Raw genomic sequence first — 27951 nt, 5'->3', positions numbered from 1 at the left:
CCTGAAATGGGTTCTCAGGTCGGAGGATGCAGGGTGAGATTTTGACTCTGAAGGAAGAAAAGGCAAGCACCTTCAGCTCCAGTCTGCTCTGGGAAGCATATTTGGTTTCAAGTTGGCTGCCCTGAGTTACCCAGAAGGGGGTGCTGGGAGACAGGGAGCCCCAGACAGCTGTGCTGTGGGGCAGTGTAGTTTGGGGAGGTCCTTAGAGATGCTGGGAGATCCTGAGTCTGCAAGGAGACACGTAGGTCACCGGAGCAGCCAAACACCGGTGCCCACGATGCCTTGCCCAACAGACCTGTGCATGCTCCACGGCCCAGGGGACAACTTCTTTAGCCACCAGGCATGAAGAGGGATCCTCTATTTGTACTTTCTACCTTGGGTTGAAAATGTCAGGGCAGACCTGCTGTCCGGGACCCTGGAGGTGAAATATAAGGTGAGACAGGGTCCTGTGATCAATGGAGAGAGACATGCCCTGGTTCTCAGGGAGCCCTCAATATTATGAGACAGAAAGGCTTAAGGAGACCCAAGTCTGATGGAACAACACAGGCTGAGCTTGTGGGGGCTCACAGCCAAGTGGTGGCAATGAGAGAACTCCCCAAAAGGCAGGACATAGGAAAGAGATCAGATGTGTGGTGAATCCAGGGTGCTGGAGGATCCAGGGAAGGCTTCCTGTAGGAGGTGGCACTGAAGCTGGCCCAAGAATGATCCTCTATAGATGTGTGAAAAAAGATGATGATGGAATTTTGCGGGGGAAGAGGTACCCAGATGTGGTCAGGGCAAGGAGGGCAGGGTGAGAGCAGGTTGGGAGGACAGTGAGAAGACCTGAGGAGATGGCAGCCTGCCGGAAGCAGGGTGTGGGAGGGAGCCCAGCAGGAGATGTGAGGGGCATGGGGCTGTCAGAGCACCTGAGGTTCCGGGGGAAGGGCTGACTTCACACCGGCTGCAGGGCTGGGGGGGGGGGCGGGAATGGAGGAACAGACAGAGATGGGAGAAGCCTGCCCTACCCCTCTGCCCCTCCCCCAGCCTCCCACTCCCAGGTGGCCTAGGGCACCTCCCAGATCTGGAAGAGCTCAGAGCCAAAGCGCCAGGTTTCCGTGTTTACAGTCAACCCCGGGGGAGGAGAGGAGGGTGGAAGGGAGGGGTGGCCGCAGGGGGAGGCCGGCCGGCTCTCTCCAGCTCCAGCTGGGCCAGAAGTATTGGAGGCTCAGGCACTCAGCTCCCAGCCCTCCACCTCACCATGGCCGCAAAGGTAGACAGTAGCCCCAGGGGGGTCCCCAGCAGTGGCTCCAACCTGGGTGCCACCCGAGAGCACACGCAGGCGGTCACCCGAAACTACATCACCCACCCCCGTGTCAGTGAGTATGACCCCCAGTGGGTGAGGTCGGGCGGGCTGCTGGGTCTGCAGGTCCTCCTTCTTAGCCTCAGGGAAAGCGGAGGACCCGAGACCTGGGGAGACCTAAGGGGCTTTCGGTCCTGCGGAGTGATGCGGGTAGGGGGATGGGGGTCCCCAGCCCAGGGTACCCCGGAAGAAAGGGCAGGGGAGTAGCTGCAGGAAACTTCCTGTCATCAGTGATCTTGCACTGAGACCCCAAGTCCACAGAGAGCTCCCAGCTGCCCCCAAGAGTGTGTGTGTGTGTGTGCACTCTTGTGTGCATATGTGTGTTTGGGGTGTGTGCATGTGTACACCAGAATACTCAGTGTGAGGAGTTGTATAATCAAGTGTCCCTGGGGCAACGCAGAGTACGTGTGCGTTCTCAGGATGGGGAACACCTGACACCGTGTGTGTCATGTCATGTGTGCATTCTGGGGGAGGGTGCCTGGGTGTGGAACCAGGGGCAGGCATGTGCCTGGGTGGGCCTGTGCCCCCACCTTCACTTGAGTGATGACATACGTGTGTGAATATGTATGTGACAGCGTGTGTGTGATCAGAAAGGAAATGTGTGAGACTGTGTGTGCGTGCTTGTACACTCAGGGTGGGGGTGTGTGTGCAAGCATGCGTGTTCACGGGGAGAACATGGATGAGTGTGTGGTCAGATGACGTCACATGTCTGTGTGAGCAGCTAGGATGCCACATGCCTGGCATCCGGGGGTAGGGGTGTGGGGACCACGGGCACTGGAGTGGACCCTTGCGAGCTTCCGAGGGGGCATCGGGGGCGTCTGTGGGTGTGGCTCGAGTGCCCGTCCTGCAGGGGTGGGCCGAGTCCGGGTGTCTGGGGCAGAAAACCCTGGAAGTCCCCAGGACCAAAGTGAGGACCCCTGCTCCGGCCATATTTCCTTGTCCAAGGTCACATTCCCTGGTGTGGTGAATTGTTGAATTCTCAGACAGCCCCGTTCACTGGAGTAAACCGGCCTGGCCGGCACCAGCTAAGCAGAGCCAGAGGCTCCCAAGAGGGTGCGTATGGGGAGAAGCTGGCGTAGCACGGCCACCCCTCCCTCTGCAGCCAGCCAGCCCCACCGGGGCAGGGGGAGTGTCTGGAGAGGCAGCTGAGAGCTGCGTGTGCGGCGGGGCCACACCACGGAGAGCAAAGCAGAAGCAGAACGGCCAGGCCCAGGGCTCGGGGGGAGCAGCGCCTCGGCTGGGTGGGCCACCACCTGAGGCCCGAGGCAGGCACCGCGGGGTGCGGAACACTCCAGCTAAGGAAAAACTGACAGCGAGTGGGGTCGGATTTATCAAGAAGGCCCCGCGGGCCCGGGGAGGACCAAGGTCCAGATCCTCCCCGACTGCAAAGCCGGGGTCACCAAGGCCCAGAAATATGCAGTGACTGTGCCCCCCCGGGGTCCAGAGCCCGGGCCTGGAGACCTGAGTAGAGTCGGCTGACCTTTGTCTAGGCCACCCCCGCAGGCTCCTCCCCCGTCTTCCCCTCCCCCTGTGAGAACGGGAGAGCCGCCTGGGTGCTGAGTGGGGGGTGGGGTCTGAGGTCTGGACCTACAGCTTGGCTTTCCTCTTCCTTGGAATGTGCCCTCCCAGGGTGCAACCTTACCCGGGATCCCCTCCCAGCCGGCCTCTTATTTATAGTCCACAAGCCCTGGCACTAGGGCCAAGGCCCAGGACGTTTGACCCCGGCTGGAAGCAGGAACAGCAGTGTCCCCCCCGCCCCCGTTGGCACCATGCGGCCCCCAGCCAGGCAACTGTGTTCACACCCAACAGCCCACCCAGAGTCACGGGTGAGCGCGAGGTGAGCCCCTCGCCCAGTGCCGCGTTAAAGGTGTTGCTGTGAAGACAGAGGCCGCTCCTGTGCTTTCGCTGCACACCGGCGTCCTGTCCTCACAGGTCCACGCTGGGGCCGGCCGGCAGCCCCCGCCCGAGGGAGGCTGGACTCCAGCGTGCGTCTGCACCTGCAGCTTTCTCCAACACCTCCCTTCCTCCTCGGGGGCCTGGGCAGGTGGACTCCCCTCTGCGCCCCTCTGTGCCCTCCTGCCCCACCAGGGGACTCAGCACTTCCAGGCACAACTTTGTGTAGAGGCAGAAGGAGCCTAGGAGGAGAGCTGGGGGACCAGAGGGCCAGGGGACGGGGCAGCTGACTCCCAGCCCCAGAGCTCGCTTGGCCATGGGCATGGGTCCAGGGGAAGACTTCCTGGAGGAGGAGGAGGACTAAACAGGCCAGAGGCATTAAAGGTGATTTCTCTGCAGTGGCTGAGGGAGGGAATAGGGCAGAAAGGGGGGTGGGTAGAATCAGGATGGGGAGGGACCCCAGCAGTATCCACCCTGGGAAGGAAGGGACCCCTCTGCCTTCCTCAGAGCTGGAGTTGTGCTCCATGGAGAGGAGGCGGCAGGAGCTCTAGCTGGTTGTGTGGGGCAGAAGGGGTGGGGTGAGGGGTCGGGGCGCCCCGCAGGAGCAGAGGTTAGGACGGACGGGCTGGCAGTCTGGCTGGAGGGCTGGAGCCCGGTACGATGGCCCAGGGCCCTGAGTGCCAAACCACTGGCTGCCTTGGTTTCCTCAACAGAAAGGCAAGGGAGGTTACACGGAGAGAGTTCCACCGTCAGGGTCTTGGGCCGATTCTAAGAACCCTCCGCCCCTGCCCTCCCTCCCCTAATCCCTCCAGCGGGGATCTGGGAGGAGGTGCAGGGCCTGATCCGCTCCGCCCCACCCCCCGGCCTCACGCATGGACGCCCGCCTCTGCTGGCTCCCAGGACGCTGCAGGTGTGGCTGAGCCGGCCCTAATTAGCGGAGCCCCGCTGAGCCTTTGCCGGGGAAGGCGGTGGGGAGGTGGGAGCAGAAGGGGCCCGCAGCCCGAAGAGCAACCCGAAGTGTCAGCTAGGACAATGGAGAGGGGGTGGGCAGAGCAGCTGGAGGGAGTGTCTGCAACGTGTCCGTGCCCTTCAGGGGTCTTCTCGTCAAGCCCTTGCCTCCAGCACCACCTCCAGGGTCAGGGACGTGCCCTGGGCTGGGGTAGGGCCCTAGGCCTCGAGTGCCACAGGCTACTGTCCTGACTTGTGGTGGGCCCTAGGAGAAATCCGCAGACTTCCTGGGCCTCAGTTTGCCACTCCATGCGACGGACACCATCAGAGTTGGTGGGTGCAGACAAAAGACCTGGCTTCCGGTCAAGGACACCTTTGTTGCTCAGCCACCACCTTGGCTGTGTCCAAACCAGACAGCCTCTAAGAAAAGATACTGTCTAGTCCTACAGAGGAGACACCCTGGTCTGAAGGGACGACACGATCTGTCTCCAGTACCGGACAAGCTGGAGGGCAGGGCACCCACTTGGGTGGCAGCTGTGGGACTTCAGAGGGGAAAGGGCCCAGTGAGCTGCCGTAGTCAGTCAAGGGCGAGGCCTCGGACAAAGGAAGGCAATAGCCAGACACTGAACCGAAATGGCCACGTAAGTGGATTATCTGCGATGAAAGGTCCAGGCTATGGAGCGATGTATTCATCCAGCAACTAGAGCCCAGAACCACCGAGTCCTTGGGAATCCTGGGAAGGCAGCTTATGGATGAGGCTGGTGTGATGAGATGGGGACTTAGAGACCTCATGCTGCATAGAATTGAGAAGTGCCGAGCACCCAGCTCTGCTGCAGGCAAGCACTTTGCCTGGGCTCCCCGCAGACCAGCCCCTCCTTGGGAGCTGGAGTGGCCCCCCCACCTCCAGATCGCTCCCCTCTTTGTGCCTGTGACCTTCACCGCGCCTCCCCTTGGCAGGTAGAGTTGTTGGTACTTTAGAGTTGTCTTGGTATTTTCTCCACAGGGCCAGTAAGATGCCAGCTCTTCCCCAGGGCTATTGAAAACGTGGGTCTCCCTGCCCCGTGCTCCTTCCCCTGTTCTCACAGTCCTCCACCCTCCCTCTGCTGGGCTCCCTGGCTCCTCTCTACTTCACACAGTCCTAGTAACCCAGAGGGTTTGATCAAAATGCCCCCTGGGCAGGAAGGGCTGTTTGGTGATTTTCTTGGTGGGCAGGTGGATGCCCTGGCCTCTGCCCTAACCCTCCAGAGGCTGAGGTCTTCCTGTGCCTACAACCCCTTTAGCCTGTGTATTCATTTTATCACCCCTTCCATTCTACCTTCACAGGGGTGGCAGGAGCCAGAGTAGGCGACGGGATCCTCATTTGGTCTGGGGATGGGAAGGTGTGTGTGTATATGTAGGGGGAACACATAGGTCCTGATGTGGGATATACGGGAATGGGCTGGTGGGACAAGGTGACACCTTCCATAATTCACCCAACAAATATTTACTGAGTGTCCATCATAGGCCCACACTCTTCTAAGAGGTGGAATCCAGCAGTGAACACTGTTCCCCAAAGGCCCCAAGTTCTTTCTCTGGGCCCCTGGGCCTCCTTATCTCTGCCAGATGTGCCCTTTGCCCAGCTGTCTGGGTGCTGCCTGGATGACTCCACTTGACCTTGGAGCCTCAGCTCAAATGGCCCTTCCTGCAAGGCACCTCCTCCATGAGCTCCAAGCCTGGTGTTCAAGCCCGTTCCCGCCCACCCTGCTCTTTCCCTTCAGACCAGTTGGCAATTGTTTTATCTTTATCCCCTTTTAAACTGTAGGCTCCATCTTTCATCTGCCTCCTTTATTTGCCTAGCCCAGTATTGTGAAGGCATCCGAGAGGCAGGCTTGAAAATAGGACGGGAGGAGGGAGGGGGGAAGCAGAGCTTGGAGGGCAGGAGTGAGATGTCAAGAACCAGGTCCCAGCCTTGAGGTCTCAGCATCCAAAGGTAAGGAAATAGGCTGAGGAGTAGCCAGAGGGGGGGAGGGGAGGGGCGGGGCGGGGCCTCCAGGGACCTGCAGGAGAGAGTACATCCAGGCCCTGGTCCCTTCCAGGGGCAAAGCCAGAGGGCAGGTGGCAGGTGGAGAGGGCAGTGGAGCCGGGCTGTGATCGTCGCTGGACAAGGATTGGGGTGGAGGGTGTGATTTTAAGATGGAAAATACCAGAACTTGCTTGATGAGAAGGCCACAGAGAGAAGGAACGCTGGCGGGTCACCCTAGTGCTCAGCCTTCTCTAGGGCCTGGTTCCCAGTGCCGGGGAGGGGCTGGCTTAAATGGAAGATGGGACACCACCTCCATGGGAAAAGGACAAGAGAGTGGCTCAGGTGCACGTGGGGGCTGGTAGCTTGAGGGCAGGAAGGAGAGGGGAGTGCCCCAGCTCTGGGCCCAAGTCTGAGAAGAACTTAGCTTTCTTGAGTTTTCCTAATAGTCCTTAAGTTCAGGAGAACATAGAAAACATCTGTGCAAGGATCACCTTGCCCAGTCAGTCTTCCTAGACTAAGTCCCCAGGAAAGGAACTTCGATCTGACAAAAATAAGGGGTTGACCACTGAGCCCCGCTTAACTTCGCCTGGCGGGAGCAGCTGGGCGGCAGGCCTGCTAAAACCATGAAGGCAGGCGGGACCCCATGTGGTGTGATAGGAAGCACGAGGGGGGCCCTGCCCCTGCTCTGCCACAGGGGTCTGTGTCCCTGGGTGGACTTTCCACTCCTCTGAGCCCCATTCTCCTGGCCTGTTGAGAGGAGGGCTGCACCGCTCTCCTGTCGGAGGCCCTTCCAGCCTGGGAGTGACCCAGCGACCTCACAGTCACCCCTGACCATCCTGCCCTGCCAGGTCCCTTCACCCCAGTTGTCCCACTGGCACTTCAAAAGGACCCTGGAGAAGGGCTACCATGTCCCGGGGTCATGGGTGATGGAAGGACCCAGGGCCCCTCAGCTAGCGCCTCACAGAACCAAAGTAAGCTTCCTGTCTGCCAGTCTGTGCTTCTCCTACTGGGGTCCCCAGCACTGGAGCTGGGAAGTATTTCCTGATGTCTAACCCAATCCCTCCCTGTAAGCCGAGCTCACATCCCCATCTGTGGCTCTCTCCAGCCATCAGGACGGGGGCAATCTGCTTCATCCTCCTTTGTGGCTCTGCTCTCTCCCCGCTCCCACAGGCGCCCAGTGAGCCCGGCCTCGTGGCAGCGCAGGGCCCTGGCTGACTTTTCTCACTGATGCCTGCACCCCCAACACACACACACACACACATACACACACACACATACACACACACACACACACACACGAGTGCCCAGTCAGTGTGGGGTGATGGAGAGAAGTGTGGCCCTGCTGAGGTGCAGGGAGGGCAGCTCTCATCACATCTCTAGCTTTTTGAAAATGCTGTGGGTCAGAGAGGAGGGAGTAGTGGGTAAGTGGGGGCCGAGGCCAGACGGGAAGTAGCCTCAGAGATGAGAAAGGCCTCTGATGGCTGGGGGTGTGGGAGGGAAGGACTCGAGGGGCCTCTGCCCTTGCCCTGGCCCTCCCCCAGCCTCCTGCAGGTGTCCGAGGCAGCGGGGGCCCTGCGGGCAGGGGCATGACCCTTACAGCAATGGTGGCTGGCCCTGTCACAGCTAATGACCTTGACGGCCCAGGCTCCAGAGAGGGGAGGGGGTGGTGCTTAGAGGAAGGGAAGGTGGAGGATGCTTATGTGTGTGTGTCTGTCTCTCCGGGTGTCGGGTGTCGGTGTGAGACCCTCACCCCCCCCACCCCTCCCCCAGCCTACAGGACCGTGTGCAGCGTCAACGGGCCCCTGGTGGTGCTGGACCAGGTCAAGGTAAGACTTCTGTCTCTTCCCAGGCACCACGGCCAAATCCCAGTACTCCCGGCCCCTGTACTGATCTCTTCTAAATTGCCCTGCCCCTTGGTGGCCCCCATGCTCCAGATCCCCAGACACCCACCTCCACATTCTCCCTCCCTGGCCACCCGAGGTTTTCTCTTCCTGCCTTTTCTGTGGGCTCCGCTGTGGGCCTTAAGAGACCTGCTCCTACCAGCAATGAACAGGGGCATTGCAGCTATCGTGCCTCTTTCTTCATCAGTAGAATGGCTGTCTTTCATGGGCCTTCTTTTTTTTTTTTTTTTTTTTTTGCGGTACGCGGGCCTCTCACTGTTGTGGCCTCTCCCGTTGCGGAGCGCAGGCTCAGCGGCCATGGCTCACGGGCCCAGCTGCTCCACGGCATGAGGGATCTTCCTGGACCGGGTCACGAACCCGTGTCCCCTGCATCGGCAGGCGGACTCTCAACCACTGCGCCACCAGGGAAGCCCTCACGGGTCTTCTTTTAAAAGGAAGAGGAGGAGGCGGCAGGCAGATGGATACCAGCTGACTCTCCAGAGCTTGAGGCTTTCAAAGGTCTTTGGACTGTCTCAGCCTGGGAGCCAGCAGCTTGAGTTTGAGGGAAGTGAGGCGGGCCTCACGGAGGAGGTGGGGTGCGGGCGACTTGGTGTCCTCAGGGAACTGTAGGACCATGGCAGACACTGGCAGTATTCTGAGTCCCGGGGTTGGGGATTCTCGAGGCGTAAAGAGCTCTGCAAAGCTACCCAATCACTCTGCTTCCCCCCCAACCAGTTCCGCCCCTGTCTCCCACCCCACGCCACCCAACCCCAAACTGGAAATCTGGGTGCCACATTGATTCCTCCCTTCCTGACCCATGTTCCGTCGGCAATCTCCCACCCACCACACCCTTATCATGGCCATGGCCTCAGGGGCCCCAGCCTAGCGCCCTCCCATCCTCTACCCTGCAGCCATAGGAGCCCTGACCCCTTCCCTCTGCTGCTCCAACCTCACTAGGTCTCCCCATGGCTTCACCTTACAGGCCCTCTGTCCTTTAAGGGTCCTGCATACCTCTCCACATCTCATCACTCTCCCTTCCCCACTTAGAAACCCACACTGTCTCTGTGAAGCTGCCATTTGATGTCTCTGGGCCTTTGTGCATACTCTGCCTTCTCCACTGCCTGTCCCCCTGGTCCCTTCTTCTGACTCACCTTCTCCTGGAAGCAGTGAGCCTGTCCCTGCTCTCAGCTTTGTGTATTGTCTTGCTGGCAGCATCCATCGAGGCATTTGGTCACCACCTGGCCACATGTCTTCTCCCTGCCCCTCTCCGCCCACCACAATGTGCCCTCCTATTGGACTTGGATGGTGTTTGTAAATCCCAAGCTCCCAGAGCCCCACGGTGTACTTTTACTGAACACCTAGCCCATCATGGGGGCTCAGTTTGTTCAAAGGAAGGGTGAGTGAATGAATGAATGAATAAGAGCATGAATAAGTATGGGCCTGTCAAAATCTGAGCCAACTATATTAAAGAGATCAGACTCACTCATTTCTGGAAAACAGATTCCAAGCTCATGGAGACATCACAGTTGGGCCCATTAGTGTCAGGGACGCCCTGGGAAGAAGTGTGGCGGAGTTGGTCTGCACGTGCGCACTGGAACCAGACCGTGTGATTCAGACTTCTTGAACTTTAATCCCAGATGCATCCCACCCTTTCTATTAACTACCCGTCAATTCTAGATCAGCAGCATCAGCACCACCTGGGAACTTGTTAGAACTACGGATTCTCGGGCTGTACCCCAGGCTGACAGAATCAAAAACTCTGAGGGCCCACAAGTTTGTTTTCACAGCCCTCCAGGTGATCTGATGCTGCCTGAAATCTGAGAACCATCCATCTAGGATTGTAAATCCTGGTTTCCTCAGCCATTAAAAGACAATAGGGGACTTCCTTGGTCATCCAGTGGTTAAGACTCTGCATTTCCACTGCAGGGGGCATGGGTTTGATCCCTGGTTGGGGAACTAAGATCCCGTATGCCCTGCAGCAAGGCAAAAAAAAAAAAAAAAAAAAGACAATAGGATTGTTGTGAGGATCAAATCAGATAAATGTATTGTTATTATTCCTCCTTGAGAACAGCTAGCGAGATCCCTGCCTGGAATGCGGAAATGCTAATATGCTTGATTAAATAAACAGTTGGTGAATCTCCTGCCACTTTGCCCACCTCTGCCACACTCCCTGTCAGTCTATATAGGACTCTGTATGGAGAGTCAGTACCTATGCAGACATCCATTTTCCAGCTGTAAGGTGGGGCTGGACTAGGAAACTGGAGATAGATTCCCAGGCTATGGTTCTGTGATTACTGGACACATCGGTAACTCGTGTAGAACAGAGTAACTGGGTGAGGGAGACACCCAGAAAATCCTGGGCTTGCAGAGGGAAGGAAAGGAATCAGAAGTTGACAGTCTCATAAGTGCAGGAGATGGAGAAGGCACCTTTATGCACCCCTCTCCACTGTCCCACACGCCTTGTTCTAGAGTTGCTTGGGCAAAAATGCCACAATTCTGTCTCTGTAGCGCCACCTTCTGTGTGAATTGAATCACAGGCAATAACGCTTTCTGCTTCCATCCTTCTCAAATGGAAAAATATTGGGGGGAAGAATTTTGCGTAGATCCAAAGTTCTTAGACAGGTAATCAGGGCCTTGAAATTGTATGAAAACCTCTTAAGGTAGCAGCCTGGGTTGAGGCCCAATAATGTGCATTCCTGACAAGCTCCCGGTGGCTAATGCTGCCGGAGGGCCGGGTCACCCTCGGAACCGCTGTTCTAGACGATCTCTGCCTGCTATATTCTGTGATTCAAACTGGCCCTTGTTTGAGATTCACATTACCCACCAGACTAGGTTCCAAATGTCTGTGGCTGCTCCCAAACTCATCAGGGAAAAAGCTTTCAAAAGTGTGTGCAGGGCTTCCCTGGTGGCGCAGTGGTTGAGAGTCCGCCTGCCGATGCAGGGGACGCGGGTTCGTGCCCCGGTCCGGGAAGATCCCACATGCCACGGAGCGGCTAGGCCCGTGAGCCATGGCCGCTGAGCCTGCGCGTCCAGAGCCTGTGCTCCGCAACGGGAGAGGCCACAACAGTGAGAGGCCCGCGAACCAAAAAAAAAAAAAGTGTGTGCATCAGCTCCAAAAACAATTTCCAAAGAGGAGTTCCCAAACTGCCCTGGGCGCTGTCATGGGGAGAAGCCTTGGAGGCAGCACGCCCTGTCCAAGTCCTGCCAGGCTTGCTAAGAACTTCCCAGGCTCCTGAGTGGATGCGACAGCACCCCTGTGCCTGACCCCTGGCTGGTTGGGAACTCGGTTGAATCTCCAGCAGAGGAGGTGGGCTGCACTGAATCATCCACACTCCCTGCAATTCTCTTAGTAACCAACAATGAGAGCTGAGAGAATCAGGTCTGCGGCTGGGAAACGGGGCATAAATAAAAGCTCACTGCTGCACATTGGAATTCTCCCGCTGCACACCCGCCCTTCCCCCCAAACAAATAACTGGCATTCTCTTCCTAAGGATTCCAGATAACACCCTCCATGCTTGGGCTCCATGGTTCTGAGGGTTCTTCCTCCTATCTGGCTGTAACCTCTCTGCTGCTTAAAGTTCACTTTCTGTGATGTTTCATCTTTCAGGGACACACAGTGTGCCACCTCTTCTCCCCTCTCCATCACCCGCACAAACCCACATACCAACGATCGCTTTTTTTTTTTTTAAGGTAATAGAGAATTTTAAAAAAAATATTTATTTTGAATGTGCCGGATCTTAGTTGCGGCATGCGGGATCTTTAGTTGCGGCACGCATGTGGGATCTAGTTCCCAGAGCGTGGAGTCTTACCCACTGGACCACCAGGGAAGTTCCCAAAGGATCGATTTTTATCAGCCTGCTGCCTGTTTTTCATTGGGCCCACTGCCTAATTGCTTTGCGGCCCGCTCAGGCTGGTGTTCTGTCGAGCATTTTTCCTCCTGAGGTTAGCAGCCCACCATCTGCGCCCCAGACAATGAGGCCAGTGGCCATTAAAGAGAGAGGCACAGGCCCACAGAGACCGGAAGAGAGGTTGGAGCCAGGACTTGTATTTAACTTGTTTCCCGGGGCCTCGCAGTCCTTGCTCTTGGGCTCCCTCTTGTGGTTATGAAGCCAAAAGCTGTCCGGCATCAGCCCCTCCGCGGACCTCAGCGCTCCTCTTGGGGCGAGCCCCCTTCCCCAGTGACCCCATTCCGCGGGGCCTGACGGTGGTTTGGGAGGAAAGAAGATCGCCTTCCTGGCATCCCCAAGCCAGAGCTTCTCTCAGTGACTGTCAGAGCTGGGAATCCTCCTGTCTCAGGTTCAACTTCCGGTCGCAGGGAGCCCTGGGGGGAGGACCTCACCCTACTCACACCGCTTAGGGGAATTGAGCCATCCACCCCTCTTCCCTGGCCCTGAAGGTCACTGGTGTGTGGACAGCAGGGGATATAATGATAGTCGTGATGGTGACAACGACGTCACTGTACTTGAACATGTTCCCCTACTCCCCCCCGCCCTTTTTTTTTTTTGGCCGCACTGCGCTGCTTGCCGGATCTTAGTTCCCCGCCAGGCATGGAACCCCGGCCCCCTGCAGAGAGAGCGCGGGGTCTTAACCCCTGGACCGCCAGGGAATTCCCCCCCCATTTTTTTTTTTTACATTTTAATTCCACGCACACACAAAACATGCTTTTTGTAACTAGTGAAATAAAATACACAAAGTTAACTATTTGCCCCTAACCTCTTTATTCCCACCCTCGTGTGATAACCAATGTAAAGATCCTGCTGTATACGGGCAAATAAGCAAGTTAGATGTTTACGTTGGTGTTAGTCTCTTAAAATGTATCGAGTATTTCCTCCATGTCAGTAGATACACATTTTACTCATTCTTTTTGATAGCGACTATGGTTTGGACATACTGTGGTATGGATGTACCATGATGTATTCCATTTTTGATAGACAATCAGCATGTTTCCAGGTTTTGCTATTACAAATAGTATAGCAATATATATCCTTTTTATACTGGTGCCCTTATTGCTACAGGATAGATTCCCCCAAAATGGAATTGCTGGTTCAAAGTTTATATTTATTTTTAAATAGATATTGACAATTTGGAGCAAAATTGCTTGCCCAGCAAGGTTGTGGTAATTCATATTCCAACCAGCCATGCATGAGAGGACCCACTTCCCAGCATCCTTGCCAGCACTGAATATGTGCTCTCCAGTAATTTTGCCTAATGGTTAAGACTAGTCCTATCTTGCTTTTATTTGCATTTCCCTGATGACTAGCGGAGCTGAGTATCTTTTTATCATTTGAGATCGCACTTCCTCCTCTGTGACCGTTTCCTACACATTGAGTTGTACGTTTTGCTTTGTTTATTGTTCACCTTTGTTTATGGTATCTTTGCCATACAGAAATTTCAAATATTTATATTATCAAAGATTTCTATTTTTTTTTAATGGCTTCTGGATTTCTTATCTTGCTTAAAGATGTCTCTCTTATCCAGCTTTTAACTGGATTATTCCATAAAAAAAGGAAAGAAGAAAAGCTTCTGGTATTTTGTTTTAGTTTTATATTTAAATTTTTATATGCCTGGAATGCATTTGTGTTTATGATAGGGATAGATACCCAGTGTATTAGCACCATTTGTACAATAAATTCTTTTTCCCTATGAACTTATATGCCACATTTGTTCTCTAATAGTCTCCTAACATCTGGGATCTGTTTCTGGACTCTAGCCTTCCAACATCTCCGTTCATCTGCCTCATGCCAACACTGACCACTTGACCTCAGTAGCTTTAGAGCATGTTTCAATATCTGACAAGGCAAGTCCTCCACCCCTGATCTTTTCCATAACTGTTTTTGGATATTCTCAGACATTTACATGAATTTTAAGATCATTTTATCAAGTTTCAGGAGAAGCAATCCATTGGGAAAGCATTGAATTTATATATTTTTGAAAAGGATTTATATCTTTGTGATAGTAAGTCATTCTGTCTTGGAAAGCACTAGTGCTCTCCATTTGTTCAGGGCTTGTTTTCTGTCCTTCAGTAAGAGTTTATTATTTTCTTGTACCTTTCTTGTTAAATTTATTTCCAGATATTTTATGGGTTTTGGCCCTCTTGTGGATGAAATATTTTTCTCCATTTCCTCTTCCGTTGATTGCTGGAATAGAAAAAAATAGCGATTGTTTTTCTTTCACTTTTTGCATAAACTTTGTTTAATGATACGTTTTAATATTCTGTGATTCTTTTGGGGGGAACACTTTTCTTAATTGAAGTATAGTTGATTTACAATATGTTAGTTTCAGGTGTACAGCGAAGTGAATCAGTTTTATATATATATATTTTTTAACTGAGAAGCTTTTTTTTCTTTTAATAAATTTATTTTTGGCTGCATTGGGTCTTCGTTGCTGCACGCAGGCTTTCTCTAGTTGCGGTAAGCGGGGGCTACTCTTTGTTGTGGTGCGCGGTCTTCTCATTGCGGTGGCTTCTCTTGTTGCGGAGCACAGGCTCTAGGCGCACGGGCCTCAGTAGCTGTGGCACGTGGGCTCAGTAGTTGTGGCTCATGGGCTCTAGAGCGCAGGCTCAGTAGTTGTGGCGCACAGGCTTAGTTGCTCCGCGGCATGTGGGATCTTCCTGGACCAAGGCTCGAATCAGTGTCCCCTGCACTGGCAGGTGGATTCTTAACCGCTGCGCCACCAGGGAAGCTCTATATATATATTTTTTCAGATTATGAGATCAATTAGGAGTGTGGGATTCACAGGTACAAACGACTTAAATAAAATAGATAAGCAACAAAGATGTACTCTATAACACAGGGAACTATACTCGTTATCTTATAATAACACAATGGAAAATAATCTGAGATTGATTTTTATATATTTATCTTGTATACAGCCAAATTCTCTTATTAGTCCTGGATGGGGTTGTTTTCGTTTGTTTTTGTTTTTAACTAGATCCTCTTAGGGGTTTTAGATATACAATATCATCTGCAGATATAGGGAGTCGTGTCTTTTTCCCGCTGGCATTTATACTTTAATTTGACTTTTTACTGAAACAATTTCAAATTTATAAAAAGTTGCAAAAATAAAAATAGTACAAGGGGGCTTCCCTGGTGGCACAGCGGTTGAGAGTCCGCCCGCCGATGCGGGGGACTCGGGTTCGTGCCCCGGTCCGGGAAGATCCCACATGCCGCGGAGTGGCTGGGCCCGTGAGCCATGGACACTGAGCCTGTGCGTCCGGAGCCTGTGCTCCGCAACGGGAGAGGCCACAACAGTGAGAGGCCCGCGTACCGCAAAAAAAAAAAAAATAGTACAAGGAATATCCATCTACCCATTTGTTCTATCACTGCTCTGAGTGTATATGCGTGTGCGTGTGTGTGTGTGTGTGTGTGCTTAATTTTTTTTTTTTTTTAGATATTTTGAGAGTAAGTTATGCCCAAAACTCTAGTGTGTATTTCCGAAGAATAAGGATATTCTCTTACACAACCACAGTAGTTATCAACTTTAGAAATTCACATTGATACTTTAATCTACAATCTATATTCCAATTTATAAGCTGACCTAATAAAGTCTTTTATAGCATTTTTCTCCCTCCAGTATAGGATCCAGTCTAGGGCCTGGTATCACATTTAATCATCATGTCTGTTTAGCCTCCTATAACCTGGAATATTTCCACAGCCTTTCTTTTTTTTTTTTTTTGATAACTTTATTTATTTTATAAAATGGGTCTTCATTGGGTCTTCGTTGTGGTGAGTGGGGGCTACTCTTTGTTGCAGTGCACGGGCTTCTCATTGCGGTGGCTCCTCTGGTTGTGGAGCACAGGCTCTAGGTGCACAGCCTCAGTAGCTGTGGTTCACGGGCTCTAGAGCGCAGGCTCAGTAGTTGTGGCGCATCGGCTCTAGAGCACAGGCTCAGTAGTTGTGGAGCACGGGCTTAGTTTCTCCTCAGCAAGTGGGATCTTCCCGGACCAGGGCTCGAACCCGAGTCCCCTGCATTGGCAGGCGGATTCTCAACCACTGCACCACCGGGGAAGCCCTCTACAGCCTTTCTTTAACATTTCTGAAGAATACGGTCTTCCCTCACTATCTTTTTTAAAAATAGAACATTCTCTATTTATGTTTATTGGTATACTTCTCAATTTCTTTTTTTGGTCTTATTGTATAAACCAAAAATTCCAAAACAACATTATGTAACAACGGTGATACAGGCATCTCTCTCTGTGCATTACTGATTTTATTGGAAATGAAAATAGGCTTAGCATTTTACCATTTAGAAGGATGTTGATGTTGGTTTTGGTAAATAGTCTAGTATTCAAGGAGTTACCTTCCATTCCTGTTTCACATAGAATTGCATTACAAACAGCTGCCGAATTATATCAAAAGCCTTTTGATTTCTATTTGCATAATCCTGTGGGGTTTTTCTTTTAGGTTCACAAACTCCCTATTATTATAAATGATGTTGTGAAATGTTGACTCCGTTTCAGAATTTCCCAGAGGTTGATTGATCTAAGCTTGTATGCTTGGAATAAACCCTATTCGGTCATACATGTTTATTTATTTAATACATTGTTTGATTTGACTGGCCAGTAGTTTATTTATAATTTCTGCATCTATATTTATAAGAGAAATTAGTCTATAGTTTTTTGGGGGTACTATATTAGATTTGGGGTTTGGGAGTTTTCCATTTTATAGTTTTGTTTTCTTCTAATCTCTGTTTTCTCTTCATCTTATTACTTTGGTTAGTTCCTCCAGTACAATGCTGAATGGAATGCTGATAGCAGGCAGTGTTGTTTTGCTCCTAAATTTAAAGAGACTGTTTTATACTTTATACCATTGAGTATATTTTCTGTAGGTTTTCTGAGGCTACTTTTTGGGGTTAAAGAATTTCCCTTTTATTCTGTTTTCAAAGAATAGTTTTGTTCTTTGTTTTCAATCATAGTTTTTTTTTTAACTTTTTGTAAAACTTGTTGAGATAACATGTTTTTTAATCCTTTAATTCATTAATAAGATAAATTTATTAGTAGATTTTCTAATGTTAGACTAACCTTGAATCCCTGGAATAATCCCAACTTGGTCTTTTGTGTGTATGTGTTTATCTTCATTTTTTGTTTTTTAAATTTTTTCTTTTATTACTTGGTTTGTAACTTGTGGTCTTTTTCGGTACATTGCTGGATTTAGTTTGCTAATATTTGCTTAGTGTTTTTGCATCTATGTTCATGATTGAGATTGCCTATAAATTTCCCATTATTATCTTATTTTGTATCAAGATTATCCTCGCCTCATAACATTAATTAAGACTGGAGTTTTTCTTCCAGTCTTTTGAAGAGCTTAAGTAGGTTTCAAATTATTTGTTCCTTGATTGTTAGAACTCACTAATTATCTGGGACTGGTGTTTTCTTCCTGGAAAGATTTTAAGTTATTTATCCAATATCTTGAAGATTATAGGACTATCCTGGCTTTCTATTTTGTTTTTAATTGGATTTGGTTTGATTTGTATTTTTCAAGAAATTTATTCATCTAAGTTCTGAAATATATTGCATAAAGTTATTCATAATTTTAAAATTATTTTAAATATTATTAGTATAGCTAGCTTTGACTTTTTTTATTCCAACAATTATTGACTCATGTCTTTTAGTCAGTGATGCCAGAGATTTGTCTATTTTATTAGTCTTTTCAAAGAACCAGTTTGGCTTTGTTGATCATCTCTATTATATATTTGTTTCTATTTTAACGATCTCTGCCCTTTTATTATTTCTTTTATTTTATTTGGAATCTTAATGCTGTTCTATTTTCTAACTTTACATGTTGCATACATTTAAACTACCTCTACATTTTTTCTTTTCTAATATAAGCATTTAAAGCTTTAAATGCATCACATGTGTGTTGAAAAATAGTTTCTCATTATTGTTTAGTGCTAAATGTTTTCTAATCTGATTATAAGTTTTTCTATATTTATTTTTGGCTTCATTGGGTCTTCGTTGCTGTGCGCGGGCTTTCTCTAGTCGCGGCAAGCGGGAGCTACTCTTCTTTGTGGCACGTGGGCTTCTCACTGCAGTGGCTTCTCTTGTTGCGGAGCACAAGCTCTAGGCACGCGGGCTTCAGTAGTTGTGGCATGCGGGCTCAGTAGTTGTGGCACATGGTCTTAGTTGCTCCACGGCATGTGGGATCTTCCCGGACCAGGGCTCGAACCCATATCCCCTGCATTGGCAGGCAGATTCTTAACCACTGCACCACTAGGGAAGTCCCACTTTTTCTATATTTAGAACATTTCAAAATTTCCAAATGTATGAAGTTTTTCTAACTATCCTTTTGTTATTGATTTCTAACTTACTTTGATTATGATCAGAAAACACTGATGTGTTCGAAGTGATATCCTTTTCATTATTTTCTGTTTCTTCTGTGACTTTAGTTTTGATTTCTTCTAATGTCCAAGGAGTAACTTAGAGGAGTACTTTAATTTCCCAGAATATTAGAAACATTGCAGGGAGAGATGCAGTCTTTTTTACATTTATTCTTATTGGATTAAGATTATGACTTACCCCTGAAGTGAATCAAGGAAGCCAGGTGGATGGGCAGCAAGGTGAGGGAGCCTGGGCGATGCCATGCATTCTCTCCAGGACCTCCCCTGGGAAGAAGGTGCAGGTGGAAGGCCTAGCTCTCCTGGTGCTGACCAGAGCTGAGGACCAGTGTCAGCTGGGAACGTCTGCTCTCCCAGCCCAGCTTCTTTGGCTTGGCTCATAGCCTCATCTAGAACTTGGTTCCTGAAGCACACACTGACAGCGGAGCTCGGGGATTCCCTTGGGGCAGACACCCACCTACCCACTTGCTGCCTGGGGTCCTGGAGGGACAGCCTGATTGGTTTTTAAAATTGAGTTATAATGTGTATACTATAAACTTCACTCTTTTCAAGTGTATAGTTCAGTGGGTTTTAGTCTATACACAGAGTTGTGGAACCATCACCACTGCTTGATTCCAGAACATTTTCATCACCTCAGAAAGAAACCCTGAACCTGTTCGTTGTCACCACCAATCCTCCCTCCTCCAGTCCCCAGCAACCACTAACCTTTTTGTTTTATGGATTTGACCAGTCTGGACATTTCATATCAATGGAATTATATACTGTGTGGCCTGTTGTTTCTGGCTTCTCTCACTTAGCATGATGTTTTCAAGGTTCATCCATGTTGTAGTATGGATCAGTACTTCATCCCTTTTTTTTTTAAATTTATTTATTTTTGGCTGTGTTGCACGCGGGCTTTCTCTAGTCACGGCAAGTGGGGGCTACTCTTCCTTGCGGTGCGGGGGCTTCTCATTTCTCACTGCGGTGGCTTCTCTTGTTGCGGAGCATGGGCTCTAGGCGCACAGGCTTCAGTAGTTGTGGTAAGCGGGCTCAGTAGTTGTGGCACGCGGGCTCAGTAGTTGTGGCGCACGGGTTTAGTTGCTCCATGGCATCTGGAATCTTCCCGGACCAGGGCTCAAAGCTGTGTCCCCTGCATTGGCAGGCGAATTCTTAACCACTGCGCCACCAGGGAAGTCCCCTTCATCCCTTTTTAAAGCTGACGTATTCCACTGCCTGGATATCCCACCTTTTGTCTATCCATTTGTCAGTTTGTGGACATTTGGGTTATTTTCACTTTTTGCCTATTATGAATAATGCTGCTATGAGCCTTCATATGCAAGTTTTTATGTGGACATGTGTTTCTCTTTCTCTTGGGTGTACACCTGGGAGTGGAATTGCTGGGTCATATTGTAACTCTATATTTAACCTTTTGAGAAACCACCAGACTATTTTCCAAAGTGACCACACAATTTTACATTCACACCATCAGTGTCTGAACATTCCAGTTTCTCCACAACCTTAACACGTGTTATTATCTTTTTCAGTACGACCATATTAATGAGTGTGAAGTGCTGTCTCATTGTGTGGTTTTGCATTTCTTTAGTGACTAATTAGTTGATCATTTATGTGCTTATTGGGCGCATGTATATCTTCTTTGGAGAAATGTTTATTTAGATCCTTTGCCATTTTTAAAATAAGGTGTTTGTCTTTTTATTGTTGAGTTGTAAAATTTCTTTATATATTCCAGATGTTGGCCAGATGCTTTCTACATTGATAAGAATGAATACTTCACTTGATCTTAGCCAAAAGCAAAGTGATTGCCTGATTCGTTTTTTTCCTGAAGCCTGTGAGGACTACATGTGAATTGATCCCAGCCCCATGGCTAGGGAAAGATTGCCACTGGTAGATGGGGACATCTGGGAGCTGAGGAGAGAACTTTGCCAGTGTGTTCACCATTAGTCCACAGGGGCAGAAACAATGGTGCTGTCAGGAGACCTAAACAGCCATAACAGCTACTACATTTTATTGAGCTGTTATAAGGTCCCGGCACCAGCTAATGACTTTCCGTATATTTCCTCCCCACAGCAGCCTTACGAAATAGGTGTTAGTATTATTCCCATTTTAAAGATGAGGAAAGTAAGGCTCAGAGACATTAAGTAACTTCCACAAGGTCACACAGCTTCTAAGTGTCAGAGCTTCAATTCTAACCCTGGTCTTCCAACTCTGAAGACGGTACTCCTACCCACCCAGGTATACTGCCTCCCAAACAGAATTTAAGCTTTCCACTTACCAGTCTCTGAAGTTCATTTCCAGGAGTATCTGGGCACAAGATGGGAGAAAGGAGCTTGAGAATGGGTCAAGGAAGTCTGGGGAGGAGACAGGGACTTCACCTCTGGTCTCACTGACACTCTGGGGTGCTCTCCCCTCCTGCCAGTTTGCCCAGTATGCTGAGATCGTCAACTTCACCCTCCCCAATGGGACTCAGAGGAACGGGCAAGTGCTTGAGGTGGCTGGGACCAAGGCAATTGTTCAGGTAAGTGGTGTCAATAAGATGTTGGTGGTTGAATAAATGAATGAATCCACAAAGTTTCCACACTATCTTATAAACTCCAAAGGCAGAAAATGTTCTATTTCCCCTGAGAGAGCTTTGCCCGGAGCTGGACACAAAGGGAGCCTAGAATGGGAGGCCCCCTTCTCCCCAGCAAACCACTTATTAGACTAACTAACCTCTTACCCTGTAGGTGTTTGAAGGGACCTCTGGGATCGATGCCCAGAAGACCACCTGCGAATTCACAGGGGACATCCTACGGACTCCAGTGTCGGAGGACATGCTGGGTGAGGGGTAGGGATGGGCAGGGTGAGGGCGTCCCTCTGTCCCACCAGTCCAGCTTCCCTGACCAAGTGCTTACCTAGCAGACCGCACTGTCGTTGCCTCTTTACCTAGTCTGCCACCCCTGGGAGCCCTTTAAGGTCAGAGGTTGTGCCTTGTCTTTGACCCCCAACCCCAGCTCAGGGCCTGACATACAGCAGGTGCTCAATACATGAGGAAGGCAGCTTCAGTAAATTAGAGGCAGAGGAGGTAGCTGTCTATTTGGGGTCAAGCTGGAACGAACTGCACATCCCCTAATTTTCTCCCAAGATCTGCCATACCTGGCCCTCTCCTCTTTCCAGCCCTAAAACTCCCCATTAGAGTCATTGTTCTGGACCAAGGCCTTGCCTGTAAAGGTTTCCAGGAGAGGAGGAAAGACCCCCAAGGAGGCAGTCACTGTAGCCAGCTCCCTGGGGGTAACCAAGGGCTGAGGGGAGGGGGACATGGGGCAATTGGGACGCGAGGGCTGGGTGAGAGCTGGTGGTGTGGAGGGTGAGTGGTAGTGAGAGACCCAGGGCTGTTCCTGAGCACCACTCAACCCCTCTCACCCACTCCCAGGTCGGGTTTTCAATGGCTCTGGCAAACCCATTGACAAGGGGCCAGTGGTCATGGCAGAGGACTTCCTGGATATCAATGGTAAGTGGCCGGAGGCTCGGGACCCAGCCCCCAACTACCTTCCCCACCCCAGTCACTGCCTCTGTCACCTCGCCCTTGGAAATTCTGCCCCAGATAAAGGCCAGGGCCATTGCCCAGGGCTCACCCCCAGGACTGGTCATACTAACAGGCAGGTCAGGTGAGATACGAGAGCAGCAAAGGCCACCCTGTCTGGGGCCAGCTGCATTTCATGTCCCGTTCCTATAAAATGCTATCATCGTTGTGCAAAGTTCCCCAGGTGCCCAAGACCCTCACTCTCCTGCCTTCTGGCATCCACCTGCCTGCCACTCCTAATGTGCCTGGGTGGCACCGTCCAAGGGAACACTGGACTGTGGCTATTGAAATACAGACTAATTCAAATGAAATAAAAGTTCATTTCAAAGCCACATGGCGGGGCTTCCCTGGTGGCACAGTAGTTAAGAACCCGCCTGCCAATGCAGGGGACACGGGTTCGAGCCCTGGTCCGGAAAGATCCCACGTGCCGCGGAGCAACTAAGCCCATGTGCCACAACTGCTGAGCCTGCGCTCTAGAGCCCATGAGCCACAACTACTGAAGCCCGCGTGCCTAGAGCCCGTGCTCCGCGACAAGAGAAGCCACCGCAAGGAGAAGCCCGCTCACAGCAAGGAAGACCCAACACAGCCAAAAATAAAATAAATTAATTTTTTAAAAAACCCCTCATTTTGCATGCTCAATAGCCACACGTGGCCAGGGCTATGTTTTGGGCAGCGCAGTTACAGCACATTTCCATCATGGAAGAAAATTCTTTTAAACAGTGCTGCCCCGGAGTCTGGGACAGGGGTGGGGGAGGGCGGGCAAGGCCTGAACGCTTGAGCAGGGTCCATGGTCACCGTCTCCCAGGCCAGCCCATCAACCCCCACAACCGCATCTACCCGGAGGAGATGATTCAGACGGGCATCTCGCCCATTGACGTCATGAACAGCATTGCCCGTGGCCAGAAGATCCCCATCTTCTCAGCAGCTGGGCTCCCCCACAATGAGGTGAGGACTTCGAGGGGCCTGTGGGCACGACCAAGGGGAAGGGATGGAGCAGAGGCCGGGGCTGGTGGGCCAGCGAGGGGGGCCTCCTGTGCCGAGCAGGCTGGGGTCTCCGGCAGCTGTGTCCTGGCAGCTCAGGGACTCAGGGCCCCCAGACAGATCTCCAAGCCTGCATCCTGAGTGAGTGGGGCTCGCACTGCCTCATGAGAGAGCCCACGGGTAGCCTCAGTGTTGACTGTCCTGCACAGCTGAGCCCACGGCTCTACCACTGGTCCTTGCAACGGTCTTTACTTGCCTGCACTGAGCGAACCCCACCTCAGGCCAGCCCCACGGCCGTCTGAAGCCTCCCTGTGCAGGTTTCCTGCCCTACCCCCTCTACCCAGAGTGGACAGCCCATTTCTTCCCAGAGCAGCTGGTGTGACAAGGTTTCTAGATGATCCCCCCCCGACCACCCCCACTCCTCTACTCCTGGATGCGCCCCAGCTCACCCTCAAAATGCTCAGAGGGATTAGACGGCAGAAGTGTCCCTGCCTTCCCCCTACACACACGCTCATCCTGGATCTGGACATGACGACTGGAAACTCCACACGCTGCAGGCCTGGGGCAAACCCCAGAGATACCCCTAGCAGGCTACGGGGCAGAGGGGACTCTGAAGGACCAAGTTGCCCCTAACCCGTGGTAGGCAGCTGCTCTCTGGAACTGTTTTTCCATGCTGCTCCTCATGACAGGCACCCTGGGTCCTCAGGTGCCACAGAATAAGGCAGCCCTCCCCTGAGAGCGGCTGTAGGATCCAGGGCAGCCCTTCTTCCTTGCTGACCTTGGGTCCCTCCCGCCGAAGGCCTTGGCGGCAGGATGGGCTGGGAGTTACCCTGTCCGTGCTCCTCAGTGGTGCTCAGAGGGCTGACTCGAGCTCTGGTTCTGCTGTCCTTCCTCCCATCCCTAGATCGCTGCCCAGATCTGCCGCCAGGCTGGGCTGGTGAAGAAATCCAAGGCCGTGCTGGACTACCATGATGACAACTTTGCCATCGTCTTTGCAGCCATGGGGGTAAGAGGGGCTGGGCCGAATGGCAAGTTCTGGAAGCTATGGGCAGGTAGGCTTGGCCCCTGGCACACCCAGTCTTATGGGGGAAGCATTATCCTTCTTCTTGAGAAGCCGTCAAAGTCGGAGTCTGTCTGGTGAGAGAGGCAAGAGCATGACTGGAGGAGCGGGCAGTGTGTGCCCCACAGAAGCCCAGAGGCCACAGCAGCTATAAGATGAGCCCAGGACAGCTGGGATCCCGGGGGCCCTTAGAGGGCCCAAGGCAGGGACAGGGAGTTTGGCAGGGAAGCAGCGGGTAGGGTAAGGGGCAGGGGTGGCACTGAGCAGAGCTGAGCCTGAAGTCTGAACCTCTCTCTGGGGCTCTGATGAGACCCTATCCCGGACTGGGCAGCAAACCCAGCCCCTGCCCTCTCAAGCCCCAGGTTCACCCCAGTGACCGTTAGCAGGTCAGTCAATAGGCATTACTGAGAAGAGAGGGAAGAGGCCTGGTCCCCGCCTCCAGCCCTCCCTGCTGTGTGTCCAGGTGAACATGGAGACAGCCAGGTTCTTCAAGTCCGACTTCGAGCAGAACGGTACCATGGGCAATGTCTGCCTCTTCCTGAACTTGGCCAACGACCCCACGTGAGCCGTCCCCTGGCACCCATACCGCCCTTAGGCAGCAGGCCCTGTCCCCTTCCAAGACCCAGAGTACCAAGTCTCAGGCATCCCAGAACTACAGCCATGGGCCAGAGCTGGGAGAACAACCCCTCATTGTGGAGATGGGGACACCAAGGCTGGGGAAGAGGTAGGGGCAGCACACGGAGAGACAGGGAGCTGGGCCACAGCCCGCCTGCCACCTGTCGCCCCTCCGCCCTGCCCACAACCTGCATCCAGCCACCATCCCAAGTCAGGACCCCTCATCCGAGACTCACTTCCACAAAGTCACCACTAAAGAGATATTTTCCTAAACCATTCGCTTAGAAAAACTGCTATTTTAAAAGTTGAGAAAATGTGAGTTTAAATTTGTAGGTTAGGTGATGAAAAAAAAATCTAATAAACTGTCCTGGGAACTGAAGGTACTCAGAAGGAACTCAAACCAGGTAGCAGAGTTCAGGAGGCCCAGATGACGTCACCAGAGAAAAGCACCACAGGCACAGAGCCCGGGGACTGAGAGTGCCTGGACTGCCCCCAGTGGAAGGGGCTGCCAGGGCAGGCCAGCCTCTGACCCACGCCCAGCAAGGAATAGTGAGAGGAACAGTAAGGAAAGGACCCCGAGGACACAGAGTGTGTGAGTGCTCCAGATGACCCAAGCTCGGGTGCCCTGGGGGACGAGGGACACTGTCATCGTCATCAGTCACTCCTGGCCCTGCCTGTCCCTCTCTCACCCAGCTCCCTGCCTGTCCCCGCCTCTGTCCTCATTCCTACCTTGAATAGCAGGACGTGATTGAGGGCCCACTCCCAGGAACCATGGCCTGGATCTGGGGGCTGGGGCCTGGGGCTCATCTTACCCAGTCCTCTGCTGCTGTGCACTGTACCAGCTTCCCAGTTCACCACCCACTCAGCACTGGGGCTAAATGGAGCACAGGCCTGGGCCTCGTGGCTCTCTAAACATTGGCCGTACCTGCAGGATCGAGCGGATCATCACCCCGCGCCTGGCACTGACCACGGCTGAATTCCTTGCCTACCAGTGTGAGAAGCACGTGCTGGTCATACTGACGGACATGAGTTCCTACGCAGAGGCCTTGCGGGAGGTGAGGTGGCTGTAGTCACTGTGCCCAGAGCTGGCCCACGCAGGCCTGTCCCCACCCCTTTCCTCATGGTCACTGAGACCCCACTCCCCTTCCTTTGTGTCAGCCTCTTGCTCCCTTTCTTACCCCAAGGCCCACGAACATTGCAGGTCTCAGCTGCCAGAGAGGAGGTGCCCGGGCGCCGAGGCTTCCCCGGGTACATGTACACAGACCTGGCCACCATCTACGAGCGGGCAGGCCGTGTGGAGGGCCGGGGCGGGTCCATCACTCAGGTCCCCATCCTCACCATGCCCAATGACGGTGAGCCGCCTCCCTGCCTACTACCCTCTGCAACCCTCCTGCCCTCCCATCCTACCCAGACACCTAAAGGACCCATGCTTCGTTATATAGGTGTGCAGTAGCCCTGTTCCTCCATCAGGGTAGACACTGTCCCTTCCTTGCGTCCCCCGATCACCCACTCCCATGAGGGAATAGAACCTACATGGCCCTGAGTGGGTGGAGACCTGGATCTACACTGACACCAGTGCCTTTCCTTGCAGACATCACCCACCCGATTCCAGACCTGACGGGCTTCATCACAGAGGGACAGATCTACGTGGACAGACAGCTTCATAACAGACAGGTACTGTCCCCTCCTTACCCACTTCCTGCTCTCTCCACCATCTCCAAGTACGCTGACTAATAACCAATGTCCCACCACCCCCTGTACTTCATCTCCCTGTGAATGAGGAGGGGCCAGACAAGGCTAACCCCTAACAGGAGATAATCCCCATGAAGACTGTTTGGTTCCCAGACAGAAGACAAGTCTGGGTGGAATCCAGCCTACCTGGATGTGGGACCTTGAGAAAATCATTTCATCTCTCTGATCCTAGGTTTCCTCATCTATAAAATGGGAATGATAATATATGTCACACAGTTGCATTGTGGAGAATAAAATAAAATAAGTTGGCCCACAGAAAGCATCTAGCAGATCGTAGATACAAAATAAATATCACTTCTCTTTCCTTTCTAGTAATTTGCTTTGGTGAGCAAAAACAATAGGTAACTGACACAAGTAGGTGGTGAATAATGTACCAAAGGGTTAGAAAATGTGTCTGTCCCATCTTAGGCCACCCCCTTACTCTTTCCTCTTTGTTTGGCGGTTTTTCTTTGCAACTATGAACTATTAAGGTTCTACCTGGCTTTTGTCCAAATAATCAGAAGTTTTGAAATAGCGAGACTTTCATGAATTAATGCCATGGCATCTTCCCCCTCCACTCTCCTGTCTAGGTGCGCACATGTAGACACCTTTATACCCAAGCCCTAGAATTTGTGGGCGATAGAGGGCGGGGTGTGACCAGCTGACTTCTCTGTGGGATGAATAACGACCAGTCTGCTGGGAACCACAAGGGGAGGGAAGACAAGTAGAGGTGGGAAAGAAGGGAAAGTTTGGACCCTGCCTTCTGACACGCCTTCTTCGCCCCGCCCCCCCATCCCCCGCCCAGATCTACCCCCCCATCAACGTCCTCCCTTCCCTCTCGCGGCTGATGAAGTCCGCCATTGGGGAGGGCATGACGAGAAAGGACCATGGAGATGTCTCCAACCAGCTGGTAAGGAGAGAGCCCAAGGGCCGGTGGGGAAGTTTCAGAAGCTGGAGATTGGAGCCCTAGCTGGACCACGAACTTTTCTCCTGGAAGAAAAAAATTCCTCCCCTTTTGGGGGTCCCCGCACAGTCACATGGGGGAACACGCACGGGGCTCCTGCGGTAAGCCTGCCGTGACCGCTGACCCCCTCCCCGCTTCACCAGTATGCCTGCTACGCCGTCGGGAAGGACGTGCAGGCCATGAAGGCAGTGGTGGGGGAGGAGGCGCTCCTTTCCGAGGACCTGCTCTACCTGGAATTCCTGCAGAAATTTGAGAAGAACTTCATCAACCAGGGTGAGGCGCGTTGGGGGCGTTCAGGCAGCAACCCCCTTGGTCCGACACCCACACGCGCACACACCCTTAACACTCCTGCTCTGTCCCTAGGTCCCTACGAGAAACGCTCGGTGTTCGAGTCTTTGGACCTGGGGTGGAAGCTGTTGCGCATCTTCCCCAAGGAGATGCTGAAGCGCATCCCGCAGAACATTATCGATGAATTCTACTCCCGCGAGGGGGCGCCGCCGGACCCCGAGCCCGACACGGCGCTTTAGCCGCGCGGGAAGCCTGGCCCCGGAGCCAGGTCCTGGCACCGCTCTCGCCGCCCGATCTACACACCCCGCCCTATCGTCTTGGTCCGCACACCTTAACCCATCGTTCCATGCCCACCCTCAGTC

At 52.2% G+C, this 27951-nt stretch overlaps 1 protein-coding gene across 1 annotated transcript; it reads left to right on the top strand.

The window, feature by feature from the left end:
• Nucleotides 1–479: 479 nt before the first annotated feature.
• On the top strand, nucleotides 480–27830 carry ATP6V1B1 (ATPase H+ transporting V1 subunit B1). The gene is given in 14 exon segments (XM_089923032.1): nucleotides 480–1355; nucleotides 7953–8008; nucleotides 20624–20728; nucleotides 20808–20906; nucleotides 21115–21208; nucleotides 21801–21878; nucleotides 22756–22895; nucleotides 23836–23937; nucleotides 24455–24552; nucleotides 25538–25661; nucleotides 25808–25958; nucleotides 26198–26280; nucleotides 27143–27247; nucleotides 27445–27830. Coding segments are annotated over 14 exon segments (1737 nt in total). The 5' UTR covers nucleotides 480–1237; the 3' UTR covers nucleotides 27829–27830.
• Nucleotides 27831–27951: the final 121 nt, after the last annotated feature.

Source organism: Delphinapterus leucas, chromosome 13 (genome assembly GCF_059928025.1).
Source record: "Delphinapterus leucas isolate spDelLeu-1000000601 "Yukka" chromosome 13, BTC_Dleu_Yukka2, whole genome shotgun sequence".
Lineage (NCBI taxonomy): Eukaryota > Metazoa > Chordata > Mammalia > Artiodactyla > Monodontidae > Delphinapterus > Delphinapterus leucas.
This window is presented reverse-complemented; position numbering and strand designations above follow the sequence as displayed.